This window comes from Eleutherodactylus coqui, chromosome 6, assembly GCF_035609145.1.
Source record: "Eleutherodactylus coqui strain aEleCoq1 chromosome 6, aEleCoq1.hap1, whole genome shotgun sequence".
Classification (NCBI taxonomy): domain Eukaryota; kingdom Metazoa; phylum Chordata; class Amphibia; order Anura; family Eleutherodactylidae; genus Eleutherodactylus; species Eleutherodactylus coqui.
This window is the reverse complement of record NC_089842.1, coordinates 71,455,994-71,471,560: the sequence shown is the minus strand read 5'-3', so window position 1 is coordinate 71,471,560 and position 15,567 is coordinate 71,455,994. Positions and strand designations below refer to the sequence as shown.

The window sequence follows — 15,567 nt, the reverse complement described above, 5'->3', positions numbered from 1 at the left end:
TCTTTTTTACAGTATACTGCAATACTTCATTATTGCAGTATATATTTTTTACAGACGTTCTATTAAGTCATTCCATATTCACTGCTTAATAGACAGAAATTCATGGCAACCCTGAGGGCCTTCACAAAGCCTTGGGCTGCTATGGCAACCAAACTGCACTTTATGATCTCCTCACGATGGGGGCCATCGTGTTCCCTCCGTCTATTAAGCCATTTAAATGCTGCTATCATTATTTATAATGGCATATAAATGGTCAACAGCCAGGATCAGCGTTCTTTCCAATCCCAGCTGCTGCAACCAGGTGTCCACTCTTACAGACAGCTGACACCCATTGCATATGCAGTATGCGCAGCTTCCAAGTTAGCTGCATACAAACCCTGTGCAATTTTGACATACATGTATGTTGCCGAGAGGATAAAGGTGTATTCCAGGAATTTAACTAAGGATAAGTCATTAGTAGTTGATCGGCAGGAACTTGTCGCCCGGGATCCCGCCTATCAGCTGATTATGCAGCCCACTGTCAGTACCAGACGCAATCATCGCTGGCAGTGTATTATTTGGAATCTCTCCCATTGAAATAAGTAGGAGTGCGGCCTCCTATACTTGGGCTCACCGTTGCGGTTAGGACGTTCGACCCGGACTTCAGTGAGGAGCCGTAAGTGTAATAGGAGCCCGCACTCCCATTGATCTCAGTGAGTGAAGCTGGCTATTACACTTCTGACCACTAATAATGATGTCTGGTCCACTGCACTGACATTAGGATAAACAATCAGCTGATCGGCGGGGATTCTAGGGTAGATCATAAGTAATTAAAGGGGTTATTGCACTTTTAGTTATTTTGCTGCTGAAAGCTCTGTACATTGCACAGTAGTCTAAGTTGGTTCTGTAGGCCAAGCTCCATTCACTTCAATAGAACTCAGCCTGCAGTACCAACCCAGGCCATTGTGAAATGTACGGAGCTGTCTGTTTCCTGCAGCAACACTGCTAGAAGTGAGACAACCCCTTTTAAAGTCCTGGAATACCCCTTTAAGCACAGCGGCAGGCATATTAACTTTTTCCACAAAACTTCTGCCCTATTCAGCAATTCCAGCAACCTGATTGGTTGTTTGGGTTGGCTGATTCACTGCCCCCTTTTCAGATGTGCACAACAATAGTTAGAGATTTTCACGAGAAGCACGTGCTGAGCCGTCAGTGGCAGTCACCGGAGCGCGATCATTGCATAAACTTGACCAGATGCTAGCACACCACCACGCACTCTTCAGCTTACCGAGCTTCCGATCACGCTCCGGTGACTCCCCCAGTGAAGGGGCGGTGAATCAGCCAACCCAAACAACCAATCAGGTTGCTGGAATTGCTGAATAGGGCAAAAGTCTTGTGGAAAAAGTTAATATGCGGCAGGCAGAAGTGATAGTCAGAGCTCTGTTTAGAGGCAGTAATGATGCGCTCTGACTGAGGTGTCTGTCTTTGACAACCGAATCTGGACTGTTACTGGAGTAAGACCCCTTTTAAAAATAAATAAATAAATAAATGCATGTTGGTTTGTGTAAGTGACCAATAGGAGAACGCGGTAGTTTGAGTTTTTTGAAGGCGTATAATAAAGTGTAGGCCATTGGTATACGGCTTGTTGTGTAGTAAACAACCTTTACCTGATTTAATAAGAATCCTTGCATGTTGTATTTTTTTCTAGACATTTCCGCAACTTGTGTTCCGATGACACTCCCATGGTACGCCGCGCGGCTGCATCCAAGCTTGGGGAGTTTGCTAAAGTACTTGAACTGGAGTATGTGAAAAATGACATTATTCCGCTGTTTACAAACCTAGCTTCAGATGAGCAGGTGAGAGGGGTGAAGGGGATTTAGGACTGGCACCTCATATGCGCTGGAGCAAGGGGCTGTTCACATCATGTTTTGTCCATTTGTCAAGCATTTATGTATTTGGTCCAAAAAAGGTATTAAAGCACATTGCTTAACTTACCTGTTAACTACTACTGGTCAAATGTGGTTCAGAGTTGCATTCTTTTTTTTTTTTTAGCAAAGGGTAGCATACGACACTATTCTGTCCGACACAAAAAACAATAGAAAATGTATGGAAACATGAAGCTTTATGATTCCATACGTGTCATATATAGATAGAGCTAGAGATGGATATATGTCTTTAAATGCTTGAAGACACTGTTCAAATACAAAACTATTTAAAATAAAACTATGGGAAGTATATCTATGCGATTAACACATACAATGAAAAATAAGTACAAACATACGTAAAAATATCTACTTTTTTAAACTTGCATTAAAACGCCATGTAAACAGCCTGTGTTGTGCCAGATTATTAAAAGGGTTGTAAACTATTGATGGCCTATGCTTGGGAAAGGCCATCCGTAGTAGATCTGCTGCCTGGGACCTCCACTGATCAGCTGTTCATCACACTAGTGTGCTCATGCACTGAGTAAATTTCTGCAGAAAGCAGATGGTCCCGGTCCCACTACCAGTAGCCCGGGTTGGTGTTGCAGGCCAGTTTTTCATTCATTTCATTTGGAACTTTTCTGGTAATACCGAGTCTGGCCACTGCAGTGGGAACGGAGCTGTGTATCGTGCAGAAATCAGCTCAGCCCACAAGCACACTGGTCCAGTGAATAGCTGATCGGCAGGCGTCCCAGGTGGCAGACCACCGGTGATCTACTACAACTGGACTACCCCTTAAGTCTTTCTAAGGCTTTTTGTGCACCATATAATGAAATTTATGGCAGCTACCACCTTACATAGACTTGCCCTATAGTTGATACCAATTTCTAGTGTGAATTCTAGTAACTCTGTTTGGCTGCAGGAGACCCTTCCATGTCCACATTTTGAAAAGTGCTAGGAGCAGCATAGAAGTGAAAAGTGTACATTTTTGCATGGGAAAGTCATACCTCAACATACACTGCTTTTTATGCCAGAAAACTGGTACTAATCGCATAAATTCCCCCTGACTGTCATATTCCTAATAAACATCTATAATGCTGGTCTATGAATCTGTGCAGATAAAAGATGACACTTTTTTTCCACTTGCACATGGACTCACATATACCAGTAGTTGAATAGTAATGAACATTGCTGATGGCTGACGCCTTAACCCTGAACTGAACGTTGTTTTTCTGACTTCCTAGGACTCTGTTCGCTTGTTGGCAGTAGAAGCATGTGTGAGCATCGCACAACTACTTCCTGAAGAAGATCTGGAAGCGCTGGTGATGCCTACCCTCCGCCAAGCTACGGAGGATAAATCCTGGCGCGTCCGCTATATGGTGGCAGACAAATTTTCGGAGGTAACATTGTGCTGTGCACATTCATTTCTTTCTCTTTATTAGTTCTCTTGTCCCTGAATGCAAGTTGTCAACTTCTGAAATACGCTGTCCTACCAAAAGTAACCGGACGCCTGAGCAAAAATCAATGGCCTTGTTTATTTACAAATACGAACAACCAAGAAATAGTGGGCATTATACAATGAGTAAACCCGGAAATGAGGCGCACAATGTGTGTGACTTGTAGAGAGGACGACACAACCGAAAAGAAAAGGACAATATGAATGAATACCCTATGCAGTGTTATTGAAATGAATACCAAAAGGGACCAAACATGTTAAAACCGCTTATAACCCACAAAAAGATAGGCCACTACTGGAGTCGGGAAGGCCGCACAAAATATACATCAATGGTGGCTGCACAGATAATCCAAAGCATGTCTGTAACAAGATAATCTAGTAAATAACCTCATGTACATAAATACGAGCTCAGAGTGCAGAAATCTGTTCAAAGACAAGTAAACCAGAACGATTGCTAAAGGAAGAGCCACCAGAATAAAAAGTGAAGCGAGAGAAATAATGGCTACATGTGGTCAACCCAACCACCCTGCGCACATCATCAGCGGGTACTTGGCTTCATCAGGGGTGGCACAGTTCAGGACTCTGTGCAGCCAGTCTAATCACAGAACATCCATATCCTCAAGCCAACGTAAAACCGCGTTGGATTTGTGACCCAGTGCATTGTTTTGTTGGAAGTATTGCTGACCGTTTCCAGAGTATTGCCACATTTTTAGCAGCATGTTCTTATCTAGAATGTCATGGTACACCTCTGTGTTCATGGTTCTTGCCACTACAACCAATGGACCATGCCATGTAAAACCTCCTCAGACCATAATGGAACCTCCCACCGTACTTTAATGTTGGCACAACACAAAAGGTGTTCCCCCAGGTGTCGTCCACACCCAGCTGCGGCCATCTGAGTTTAAAATGGAATAGTGTGATTCATCACTCAATAGCGCACAATCTTACCATTGCTTATCTGTCCAGTGACTATACTCACAACACTGTGGACGGGCTGATGCATCTTTGAGAGAACTCTTCAGATGTTTGGGGGATGAATTGAGGGAAATGCCATCTGAAGTCTATCAGAAGTTAGTAGAAAGTATGCGACAGAGAGTATCTTGCATTCTCAATCAAGGGAAAACCACTTTCTCAAGTTCCACAACTATTGTACCTTAAAAAGAATGTAACTTGAGCCTTACTGATTGGGAAAACTAATAATTGGTTATGAGTCTCCCAAAATTTAAACTAACTGAACACTAAAGAAATCTAAGTGATAATGATCAAGTCCTTGTCATTTACACGGGATGATTATCGCTGAAATTTAGTTCAAACGATAATCGTGCGATGTGGATGCAAAAAGTCACTTCCTATTCATTCGCGGTCCGTTATCACTGACTCAGTCAGCAGAAAAACTACCGCTAGCTTCTCGTTCCATGTAAATGCTCAGCGCTTCACATGGCGCTGAGTGAGAAGCCCGCGATCCGGTCGCAAACTCTGTCTGAACAGTGACGTCGGCGCTCATGCAGTCCTTTAGCCGACTGTCGTCTCGTGTAAAGGGGCCATAAGTCAGAAGTAGCTGCGAGCTGCTGAATCACACTTTATGTTGTCGTTAGGAGTTTCTTCAAGGTCCGTTACAAACAAGTACATGCAGCACGGGTGGAGAACAGGGCAATTTATGTGCTTTAATAAAACTATGCTGTACATTCATGACATGTATTGTGTAATGAAAGTGTTTTATATACAGATTATACACTTGTGAAGAGCAAAGTGCACGTACTAGTATAGCAGGGAGAGAGGGGAACCAAGAAAAAAAACAAAAAAAAGCTTGGGACCCTGCGTTCCACATACAAAAATGCTCGAGTCTCCCATTGTAGTCAATGGGGTTTGTTACTCGAGTAGAGCTCTCGAATTTTACGAAAAGCTCGGCTCGAATAACACGGACCCGAGCATTTGGCTGCTCGCTCATCTCTACAAAGCACCACTGAATAACATATATCCTATTGTATTTCAGCTTCAGAAGGCTGTCGGTCCAGAGATCACAAAGAACGACCTTGTGCCTGCTTTTCAGAACCTGCTGAAAGATTGTGAAGCAGAGGTCCGGGCTGCAGGGGCGCACAAAGTAAAAGGTGAGCTTGGGTTTCTGGCTCTGGCGGTTTACTTCAGGCTGGAATCTGCTCAGAACATTACATTGGAAAACCTAAAGACAATTTTCTTTAAATCATTTATTAAAATCGTCTACCCAACCAAGAGTTCATCTTTCATTTTCTGTTAACTGTTTTAGATCCAATGTCTCTGCACATATAAGCCTTTCATTTTCTGGAAGACTTTTTCTATTTGGCACCATTCAGAGTAAATCAGGATTCCCTACCTTTGGGGTCTGATCTTGTTTGGGTATAGAAGTTCTCTCAAGTCAAGCCATCCACATCTTGCCAGCAGGAACACTCACTGTGCCAAAAGGTTAAAAAAAAAAAAAAAAATCGTACCTCCTGAATGCGGTGTACTATAGAAGTGAACTTTTTGCATTGGGTGTACCTAGTGATATTGTCAATAGGTTATTAAAACCCATGTCTAATGAATAATTAAAGGGGTTAGACTGGGGGAGAGAGGTTTTTTTTTTCTTCTTCAAAGCAGTTTATTGTGCTGGCAAAACATACAAAAAGCCCACTTGCGTCACCTTCTCCCCACCACTCCTGTTCCGCCTTCGCCCAGTCCCCCACTGGTCTTCACTTCTTGCTGCAACCCGTCATCCGTTCACTTTGGCTGGTGATTAAAGGGGTTGTCCCGCGCCGAAACGGGTTTTTTTTTTCCACCCCCCCCCCCCCTCTGTTCGGCGCGAGACAACCCCGATGCAGGGGTTAAAACACCGCACAGCGCTTACCTGAATCCCCGCGCTCCGGTGACTTCTTACTTACCGGCTGAAGATGGCCACCGGGATCTTCTCCCTCGGTGGACCGCAGGGCTTCTGTGCGGTCCATTGCCGATTCCAGCCTCCTGATTGGCTGGAATCGGCACGGGGCGGAGCTACACGGAGCCCCATTGAAAAAAGGAGAAGACCCGGACTGCGCAAGTGCGTCTAGTTTGGTCATTAGACGCTGAAAATTAGACGGGCACCATGGAGACGAGGACGCTAGCAACGGAGCAGGTAAGTGAATAACTTTTGATAACTTCTGTATGGCTCATAATTAATGCACAATGTACATTACAAAGTGCATTAATATGGCCATACAGAAGTGTATAGACCCACTTTGTTTCGCGGGACAACCCCTTTAACTACAGCGGTCACATGTCTATGACGAGATGTCATCCCTGCTGCAGTAGGAAGTAGAGGGCAACAGGGGACTGGGCACCAGTGGAACAAGACCTTTGTGGGGTGGGGGAGTATGACTTGGCTATGCCACAAAAGTAAGCCGCTTTTTGATTTTTTTTTTTTTTTCATTGGCTTTTCCCATGTAATAACATGGCTTAATTAGGAGAAAACCATACTTTTCCTGAACGTCAAGTCTCTGCACCAACGTTGTGAATTCCATTTTTACAGGTTCACAATTCTGAATAGATTTTCTTTAAAGGGGTTTTCTGAGAAAGAAACATTGATGACCTATCCTCAGGATAATTCTTCAGTAGTTAACGGGGTTGTCCAGTTGTAAACTATTGATGGCCTATTCTTACAATAGATCAGCGTGAGTTTGCCACCTGGAGTCTCCAATAATTAGCTATTCACCAGGCCATTGTGCTCATGCATTAAGCTGCATTGACAGCCCACCGCCGCCAACTCTTAGTATTACAAGCTATTCCCTTTAGTGGGAACTCTGCCTGTAATACCATGCTTGGCCAATGCTGTGGTAACGGAGCTGTCTGCTTCCTGAAAAAAAACTGCTCAGTGCACAAGCACACTGGCCTGACTAATAACTAATTGGCAAGGATCCCTGGGTACCGGACACCTGCTGGTCTAATACGGTAGTGATAACCAATCCTTCAGATAGGCCATCAGTAATTTACAACTGGACAACCCCTTTTAATCTTTAGGTACCCGCTGCTAGGGAACCCTGGGGATGAGCTGATCACCCCACCTGCTGTCAGTGCCGCAGGCTGGTCATGCGTCAAAGGGGTCGACAGTGTACTAATTGGCTTCACTCCTATTGAAATCAATAGAAGCTGAAACTGCTATTACACTTCCACATCTGTCATTGCTTCTGGAAGTGGAAGTGTAATGGCGGGCTTTGGCTCCTATTGATTTCAATAGGAGTGAAGCCAGCCTGGGTATTTACACTGTCGTACCCTATAACGCACGTCTGGCCCCCTATACTGACAGCAGGCAGGGTGTCGGCTCATTGCCGAGGATCCCAATTGGCGGGTCCCCAGTGATTTTGACTATTGCCCACTTATCCTGAGGATAGCCCATCAATAGTTTTTACCTCTTAGAAACCTCATTAAGGCCGACTTCACACAACCGGATTTACTGCGGCATCCGTGGCGGGTATACGCATGGAGGATCTGCAGCAAATAACTTTCACAGCGTGCTGTGCAAACTCTTTTTTATTTCCTTCACACTCTCTGAAACGATTCATGATTTCCGCGAGCAGAGGAAAAATCGCAGTGATCTATTTTGCTGCAGACATCTTTAATTAAAGGTAATGGAAGCCGTCCAACCCGCGGCACATCCGTAATTAATATTACAGATAGGCTGTGGGAACACATGTCGTCTCCTAGTGATGGCGCGGGAAAATCAAATGTTTGAAGGAAAAATTCTGTTCTGCGGCGAGCGTTCGCGGTCATCCGTAGAACAGCAGGAGCAGGTACTTGAGGTTGCCGGCTGGGATCAGAGCCAGAATCCGACTCTGCCGTGCGCCTCTGGCCTAAGAGATACCTTATATACCGGCGTATAAGACCCCCCAACTTTCACCTTATACGCCGGGAATACAGCGGAGCAAAAAAATAAAAATCATTACCTCCCCCGACGTTCTGCGGCGCTGCTGCAGGATGTCGCTCCCTCCTGGTCCCCGGCAGAGCATTGCTTTCTGGACGCAGGGCTTGAAATCCCCGCCTCCAGAAAACACTCGTGCCTTCAGCCAATCACAGCCATTCAATGATGTCATTGAATGGCTGTGATTGGCTGACGGCGTGTGTTAGCTAATCACAGTATTAGCTTTCTGGAGGCGGGGATTTCAAGCCCTGCATCCAGAAAGCAATGCTCTGCCAGGGACCAGGAGGGAGCGACAGCCTGCAGCAGCGCCGCAGAACGCCGGGGGAGGTGAGTAATGATTTTTTTTTTTTTTTTTTGACACTTTCTATTTTTTGTATTACCGGCGTATAAGACGACCCCCGACTTCAGAGCAGATTTTTCGGGGTTCAAAAGTCGTCTTATACGCCAGTATATACGGTACTTTATTTTGCTATGATTAAAATAAACCTCTTGTTTGTCCTAGAATTTTGTGAGAATCTGCCCACTGATGGGAGAGAGGGCATCATCATGAACCACATTCTACCCTATGTAAAGGTGAGATCAAGTAGTGACAGCAGTGTATGTAATTGACCTACTCAATGTATGTTAGACCACGGTTATAGAAGTGCAGATGGCAATGCTCTTCTCTAAAGGTACTTTTACATAGAGCAATTGCAGGCAGCTGTCATCCTGCGTAAACATGGGACCCAACAGGGCAAGTGAGCGAGAATCGCTGACTTGTGGGAGTTGCTTTGTTTTCAGCTCGCCTAAAAACTAAGTGGCTGTTGGCCCGTTTATACAGACCGACGTTCATCTATGTAGATCCCATACCAGAAAATGTTATGCACCGCTGGTATACAGTAAGCGTGTACCATCCGCAGCACAGAAAAGAAAAAGAAAATACAGGTACACGCAGATGCCGGCTGGGCAGGGTTGGATTCCACTGCAGGCTCCCACATGCGGAATCCGACCCGCCGTGTGCATGCGGCCTTAATCGGATATGCTCAATGTGGGTAATGCATTTTTGAATGGTCAGCAGTTGGTATTGGAAGGATTCAGGCATACAATTTTCTCATATTTAACCCATTCCCGCTGCAGGGCGTAAGTTTACGTCCTGGGAGCGGGGTACTTCCCGCAACAGGGCGTAAACTTACGTCCTGGAGATAGCGCTGGATCATATGTGATCCAGCGCTATCCCGCAGCGGGAGCCGGCTGTCAGTCACAGCCGGCGTCTCGCTGCAGCAGCGGGGGGACATCGGAGATGCGCCCGCCACTTTTAACCCCTTCCCTGCCGCGATCTAAGTAGATCGCGGCAGGGGAAGAGTTCACAGCGGGAGCGCGGCTCCCTCTGTGTCTCCGGCCGGAACTCGCGATGTCATCGCGAGAGCCCGGCCTGTCACCATGGCAACAGGACGCCAGACACTGGCGTCCTGTATTGCCTATGCCTGAGATCGCTGTATGAGCGATAAGGCATGGGAGAGCAGTAGCTCTGCCATGCCTTATGACAGCGATCATTAGGGCAGTGATTAAAGTCCCTCAGAGGGACACAAACAGTGTAAAAAAAAGAAAGATTTAAAAAATGAATTAAAAAAAATGTAAAAAAAAGAGTAAAAAAACAATTTTTTATGCTTTTTCTCAGATTAGCATAAAAAAAGGTAAAAAAAAAATAAAACCCCACATATTTGGTATTGTTGCGTCCGTAACGATGCGTACAATAAGTTGCACATGCTTTTGACTGTGCACCGAAAAAAACGCTAAAAAAAAAGCTAAAAAACTGAGGCAAAATGCTCATTTTTAGCATTTTGCCTCACTAAAAACGCAATAAAAGTGATCAAAAAAGTCGTATGCACGCCAAAATGGTACCAATAAAATCTACAGCTCGTCTCGCAAAAAATAAGCCCTCATAGAGCTCTGTACATCAAAAAATAAAAAAGTTACGTGACTTTGAATGCAGCAATTTAGAATAGAAAAAAGATTTCCAAAAAAAAGGGTTTTTATTGCAGAAAAGTGGGAAAACCTAAAAAAAATGTTAGAATTTTGGTATCGTTGTAACCGTACCGGTCTGCAGAAAAAATGGAAAGTCTCATTTATGCTGCATGATTAACGGTGTAAAAAAAAAATTAAAAAATCTATGGCAGAATTGATGCGTTTTCTCTCTCTGCTATCATTAAAAAAAAAAAAAAAAATTTTTACAATAGTCTATGTACCCAAAATTGGCATCGATAAAAACTACAGTTCACCACGCAAAAAACAAGCCCTTATATGGCCGCGTCCACGGAAAAACAAAAAAGTTATGGCTTTTGAAAAATGGAGATGGAAAAATACCAAAAAATCGCTTGGTCCTCAACGCCAAAATAGGCCATGTCATGAAGGGGTTAAAGTGGTTTTCCATCATAAAAACTATTGGTGACCCATCGTCTGCATAGGTCACCAATATCAGGTCGGAGACCTGGAGACCCCGTCGATCATCTGATCAGAGATGCAGCTACGGGCATCTGACACTGTCAAAATGCTGTTCATAACGCAGGGGCTCAGTTTAGTATCGCAGCACTTTCCCATTTGAAGTCAGTGGGAGAGCGTTCTATCTTACTGCGCCATGGATGGTGTTTTGACTGTTCCAGCCATCTGTAGTATTGTCTTTGATCATTCCCAGGTGGCGAATCCCTGCCAATCTGCAATTAGTAACCTATCCTAAGGCTAAGTCACCAATAGTTTCTCCTGGGAACCCTCTTTAATGCGGTTCTTCACAAAGTGCGTTCACCTGACAAATATTTAGTATTTTAGCACCATGACATAAAATTGTTTTACCACCTATCATACTATTTTTGCTGGATGTAAGTAGACCCATCGCTGACAGTCCTACTGCACGTTCTCGGTGTGGACTGGACTGGTTGATCAGCATTAGCTTATGATGGATGAGGGGTCATTGTGGTGAGATGGGAGCAGCATTGAGGTTGGCATGACACACTTGTCTTATTAGGCCAGACTGCTTAGATTGTGGATGTTGGGATGTTTGGAGCTCATCTGCTTTGTAAATGGAAGCGGTTCTTTCCTTATTTCTATTACTGAAATTTGGTTATAAATCTGGGGGACTCTAACAGCATGCAGCAGTAAACAAGCCATAAGCTGTCACTTCATACCTGCAGATCATCACACACGCCTTATTTGTCTTTAGGAACTGGTATCGGACTCAAATCAACACGTTAAATCCGCTCTGGCCTCCGTCATCATGGGACTATCCACAATTTTAGGCAAGGATAACACTATTGAGCACCTTCTACCTCTTTTCCTGGCGCAGCTGAAAGATGAGGTAATTTTGCAATTTTGTTTTTTTTTTTGTCCATAAATTAAATTATTTGTCCATTACACCTGTATGTTGATGGGGTTAATAGTTTATCGCCGCCGTTGTGGGTTTGAGGACACTTTTCTAGCTGACCTTATTTCATTTTTGAGAATACATTTTTGTTTTCCCCTTTTTTTTTCACGTTTACCCTTTTAGCGCAGGTTTTGGTCATTTCTCTTAAATATATAAACTGGCTTGTAGTTGAGCTTTATTCAGATCCCCATCATGGTTTGCATCAAAAAGGCTGAAAAAATATTACCTTAACTAGGTCTTTGTCGCATTCTGTAAAAATGTCCCCTTCCAAGTACAGAAATGTAACATTTTTTCTTTTTTTTTTTATCTAGTGTCCTGAAGTACGGCTGAATATTATTTCTAACCTGGACTGTGTAAATGAGGTGATCGGAATTCGTCAGCTTTCTCAGTCGCTGCTACCAGCTATTGTGGAGCTGGCAGAAGATACCAAGTGGAGAGTGAGGCTTGCAATCATTGAATACATGCCTCTGCTTGCCGGCCAGCTTGTAAGTAGATTTTATATAGAACGGTAAACTTTTTCAGCTGGATGTTTTATTGCAACGTCGTTATACAGATGTAGCAAAGTTTAAGCCGACTGACGTGACTGGCGATGGCATAGCATGCCTATATCATTGATGTAGCGCACCACTCGTTGAAAGCAGATGAGAACAACTGCACAAATGGCTATTAGTAAACTGTCAGTTGATTTAAACTTTGCTACATCTGTAAATGTAGCGGTTCTGTTAGGCCAATTCCATACAAGCGTATTATGGCAGCATATATGCGACCATCATATGGTCAAGTAACCCAACCGTGGGTCTCCTGGCTCGAACTCTGAGCACCGTAGGTTCCTATGATGCTGTAAGGTCAGCTCTGGTGACCCATGCTTGGGCCGGGCCACTCGCCTGTATTACAGATGTGTCCTTACTACGCTTGTGTGAAACCAAATTCTAGGTATTTTGCTCACGTCTTTCTAGACTGAGCGTTACTCTTTTTCTATCTTCACAGGGTGTGGAGTTTTTTGATGAAAAGCTGAATTCTCTGTGCATGGCTTGGCTGGTTGACCACGGTAAGTGCCTCCAACGTGCCAAGATAATGTTATTAATTATGTCTCAGTCTGGGTTCCTGTGGCTGGTTTAATCAGTCAGCAATTCTCTTATCATAATTAGGCTTAGCGGGAACTGCAGTTGACATCACTGTGTTAGTTTGGATTTCACAAAAGCACATTGATTTTGGCAGTTTTGTGTGATAACGCTGTATGGCGGATTTGCTTCTAACTCTAATGGCTGGAGACTTCCACGTCTGTAATGTTGTGCTGAATTATTAAGCTTTATAAATAAAACAGGCCTCAAGGCTCTGCCCATAAAGCCCGAGGCCTGGCACGGCGAGCCACCACTTACGTGTGGGATTTGTACACTTTCATTTCATGTATATGACTGACTGTAGGATCGGGCCGTGAAGCACGGTTATTGGGTGTAGTGGAGAATATCTCTTGTGAAGCCTCTCCTTTACTTAAAACTTTCACGGCAGATTTTTCTTGTGTCTTTTTTTGTTTTTTGTGTGTGATCCTTTTGCCTTCAAGAGCCAAACTTTAAAAAAAATAATAAAATTCCCTTATGGACATGACAGCATCTATGAGAAAGCCCGCCTCCCTCTTGACAGGAAACTGGAAGCTCCCGGATCTCTTTAAAGGTGAAAGCACCCATCACCTCAGTTCCTGTTGCCTGGCCATAGGACAGGCTGGAAAATGCTGATGTAGCTGCTGCCTAGATAACCTCAGCTCTTTCACGGATTCCTCCATATTTCTAAAGGTGGTGGACTCCAGGGCCTCGCTTGCAAACTCAATGGCATGAGAGGTTACCTGTCCGGTGTCTCTACGGGAAGCCACTGGGTAAGCCTGGAATCATCCTCTTGTGCCTGGCAGATGCTGTGCTCCCCTGTCTCTGGAGGTCTGGAAGGGAGGGGTGTTTTTTCTTCTGGCCTCGTGGGCTCCTTCTGTAGGTGTAGCGGAGCCCTTCAGTGGTGGGGTATTCCCGTGTCGCTGTATGCGACCTCCTGTTTTATCTGGTGCTCCCATCCGCAGATGGAGTTCAGGTGTGTACTAATTTGGGCGATGCCTAGTATCGCCCCTGATTAAGGCTGGGAAGAGAGAGGAGCGCTTTCTAAGAGGATCTCCATTCAATCCTTAGTGGCATAAGTAAGGGATTGGATTCTACCTTCGCCTTAACCCGACAATTATGGAAATTAAGTGGGATGGCGCTCTGTGCTCTTAATATCCAGACTCTGGACCGGATGGTCTTTGTTTATGGCTGATAGCCCCGCATGACCTCTGGGCTTACCCTTCAGTGGGAAAGTCAGTAGATGAAACCTCTTCCTCACCATACACTTAGGCAACGCCTCGGATAAAGATCGCCTTTGGATGAATGACGTAAGACTGTTGTGAGAATTGCATATGAACAAGATGGGAAGGACATGAGGTGTAGTTTTGGGTATTGGGAGGTTCCATCAGGTGAATGTTACTTCTCACGGAAAGTTTGTATAAGAAACTTTCTTTCTGGAGCTACATCCTTATGAGGAGGACTTCATTATCTAGAATGCTTATCAATAGGATGAGTTTTTGTTCCTTTGACTTCAGTGGGGAGTTTTTACACTATTTACACGAATCCTAGTTTAGGGCTGAAACTAAACTCTCTGCTTGGCCTTCTCCTAAGGTTGTATCATCTTGGTGTGATATTACGTTCCTTTTTTGATATCATCCTTCTCTGTTTTATCCATCTATAGGTAGGGCCAGTTCGATTCTGGGGACTAACAAGCTGGCATGTATGTCTGTAGGGATACAATGCCCATATGGTTGGGTCGCACGCTTTTTGCGTTGGGATAAGAGTATAGCAATACCTTCATTTCTCAAATCTGTAATGCTGGATTACCACGGGTCACTTTCCAGGCAGAAATCTTGCGGTTTTGCCGCAGCGATAAACCACAAGATTTACGCAGGTTAAGTGCAGCAAGTGCCGCGAGTTTTGGAGCCGCCTCGCCGCATGCTTTTCCGTTGTGGCCGGCTTTCCAATAGAGAAAAGCAAGACTGCAACGGAAAAAAAATGGCCATGCTGCGTCCCGAGAATCCGCGACCGCTTTGCCATAACGGCTGCAGGGAAATTCCACTGCAAATCCATCTGAACCCAGCCTAAAACAGCTTCTTGGAGTGGGCTACTACTAGCCTTTAAGAGATTAGAACTTAAGGATAGCAACCCCCCTCACCCCACCTATTTAGCCTAATATCTCATCGGTGCTGTCATGGGTGTAAGTGGAACAACAAGACTACTTACCGGTAATCTGTTTTTCATGAGCCCGACAGCACCGATGCTTCTCGGGTTAAAGAAAAAATATTAAGTATAGCAAATAAAATGGAAAAGGCGTCAGTCTGTGGACCTTGCTGCAGAGCAGGTGAAGGAGGTTCCTGTTTACTGTCTGGAGGGAGGTGAGCTCCCATAGCTGCTGTCATGACCTCATGGAATACGGATTACTGCTAAGATGTATGAGGGCTTGTTTTTCTTTTTTTGCAGGACAGGTTATATTCAGTTTTACCATCTAACATCCTGTATAATGTACTTAAAGAAATTATAAGTGTAATGGAAATAGGAGAAAAACAGCTGTGCTTTTTATGGAGGGGTGATTTTACTAGGTTCACAGTATGGTTTTAAAAAAAAGGGGGTGGGGGGGTATTCACTTTATTCTGCAAGTTAGTATGATGACCGTGACACCAAATGTATACAGCTTTGTTTTATGGCTTTTACAAAGGCTTTAAAAAAATTAAATAAATCAGGAAATGGTGTGCCCAGAAAAAACACAATTCTAGTGGGTTTTTTTGCACTGCTCACCGAACAAGATATATGTAATATCTTAACATCTAAGACTTTTTATAACGGCATCTATG

General features: G+C 44.2%; 1 protein-coding gene across 1 annotated transcript in view; it reads left to right on the top strand.

Moving 5' to 3' along the window:
* Positions 1–15,567, top strand: part of PPP2R1B (protein phosphatase 2 scaffold subunit Abeta) — a 45,799-nt gene that overhangs the window by 21,883 nt on the left and 8,349 nt on the right. The window contains exons 5-11 of the mRNA XM_066606968.1: positions 1,688–1,835; positions 3,146–3,301; positions 5,351–5,465; positions 8,763–8,833; positions 11,454–11,588; positions 11,966–12,139; positions 12,642–12,702. Coding sequence (XP_066463065.1) covers positions 1,688–1,835; positions 3,146–3,301; positions 5,351–5,465; positions 8,763–8,833; positions 11,454–11,588; positions 11,966–12,139; positions 12,642–12,702 — 860 coding nt within the window. The remainder of the gene's footprint in view (positions 1–1,687; positions 1,836–3,145; positions 3,302–5,350; positions 5,466–8,762; positions 8,834–11,453; positions 11,589–11,965; positions 12,140–12,641; positions 12,703–15,567) is intronic.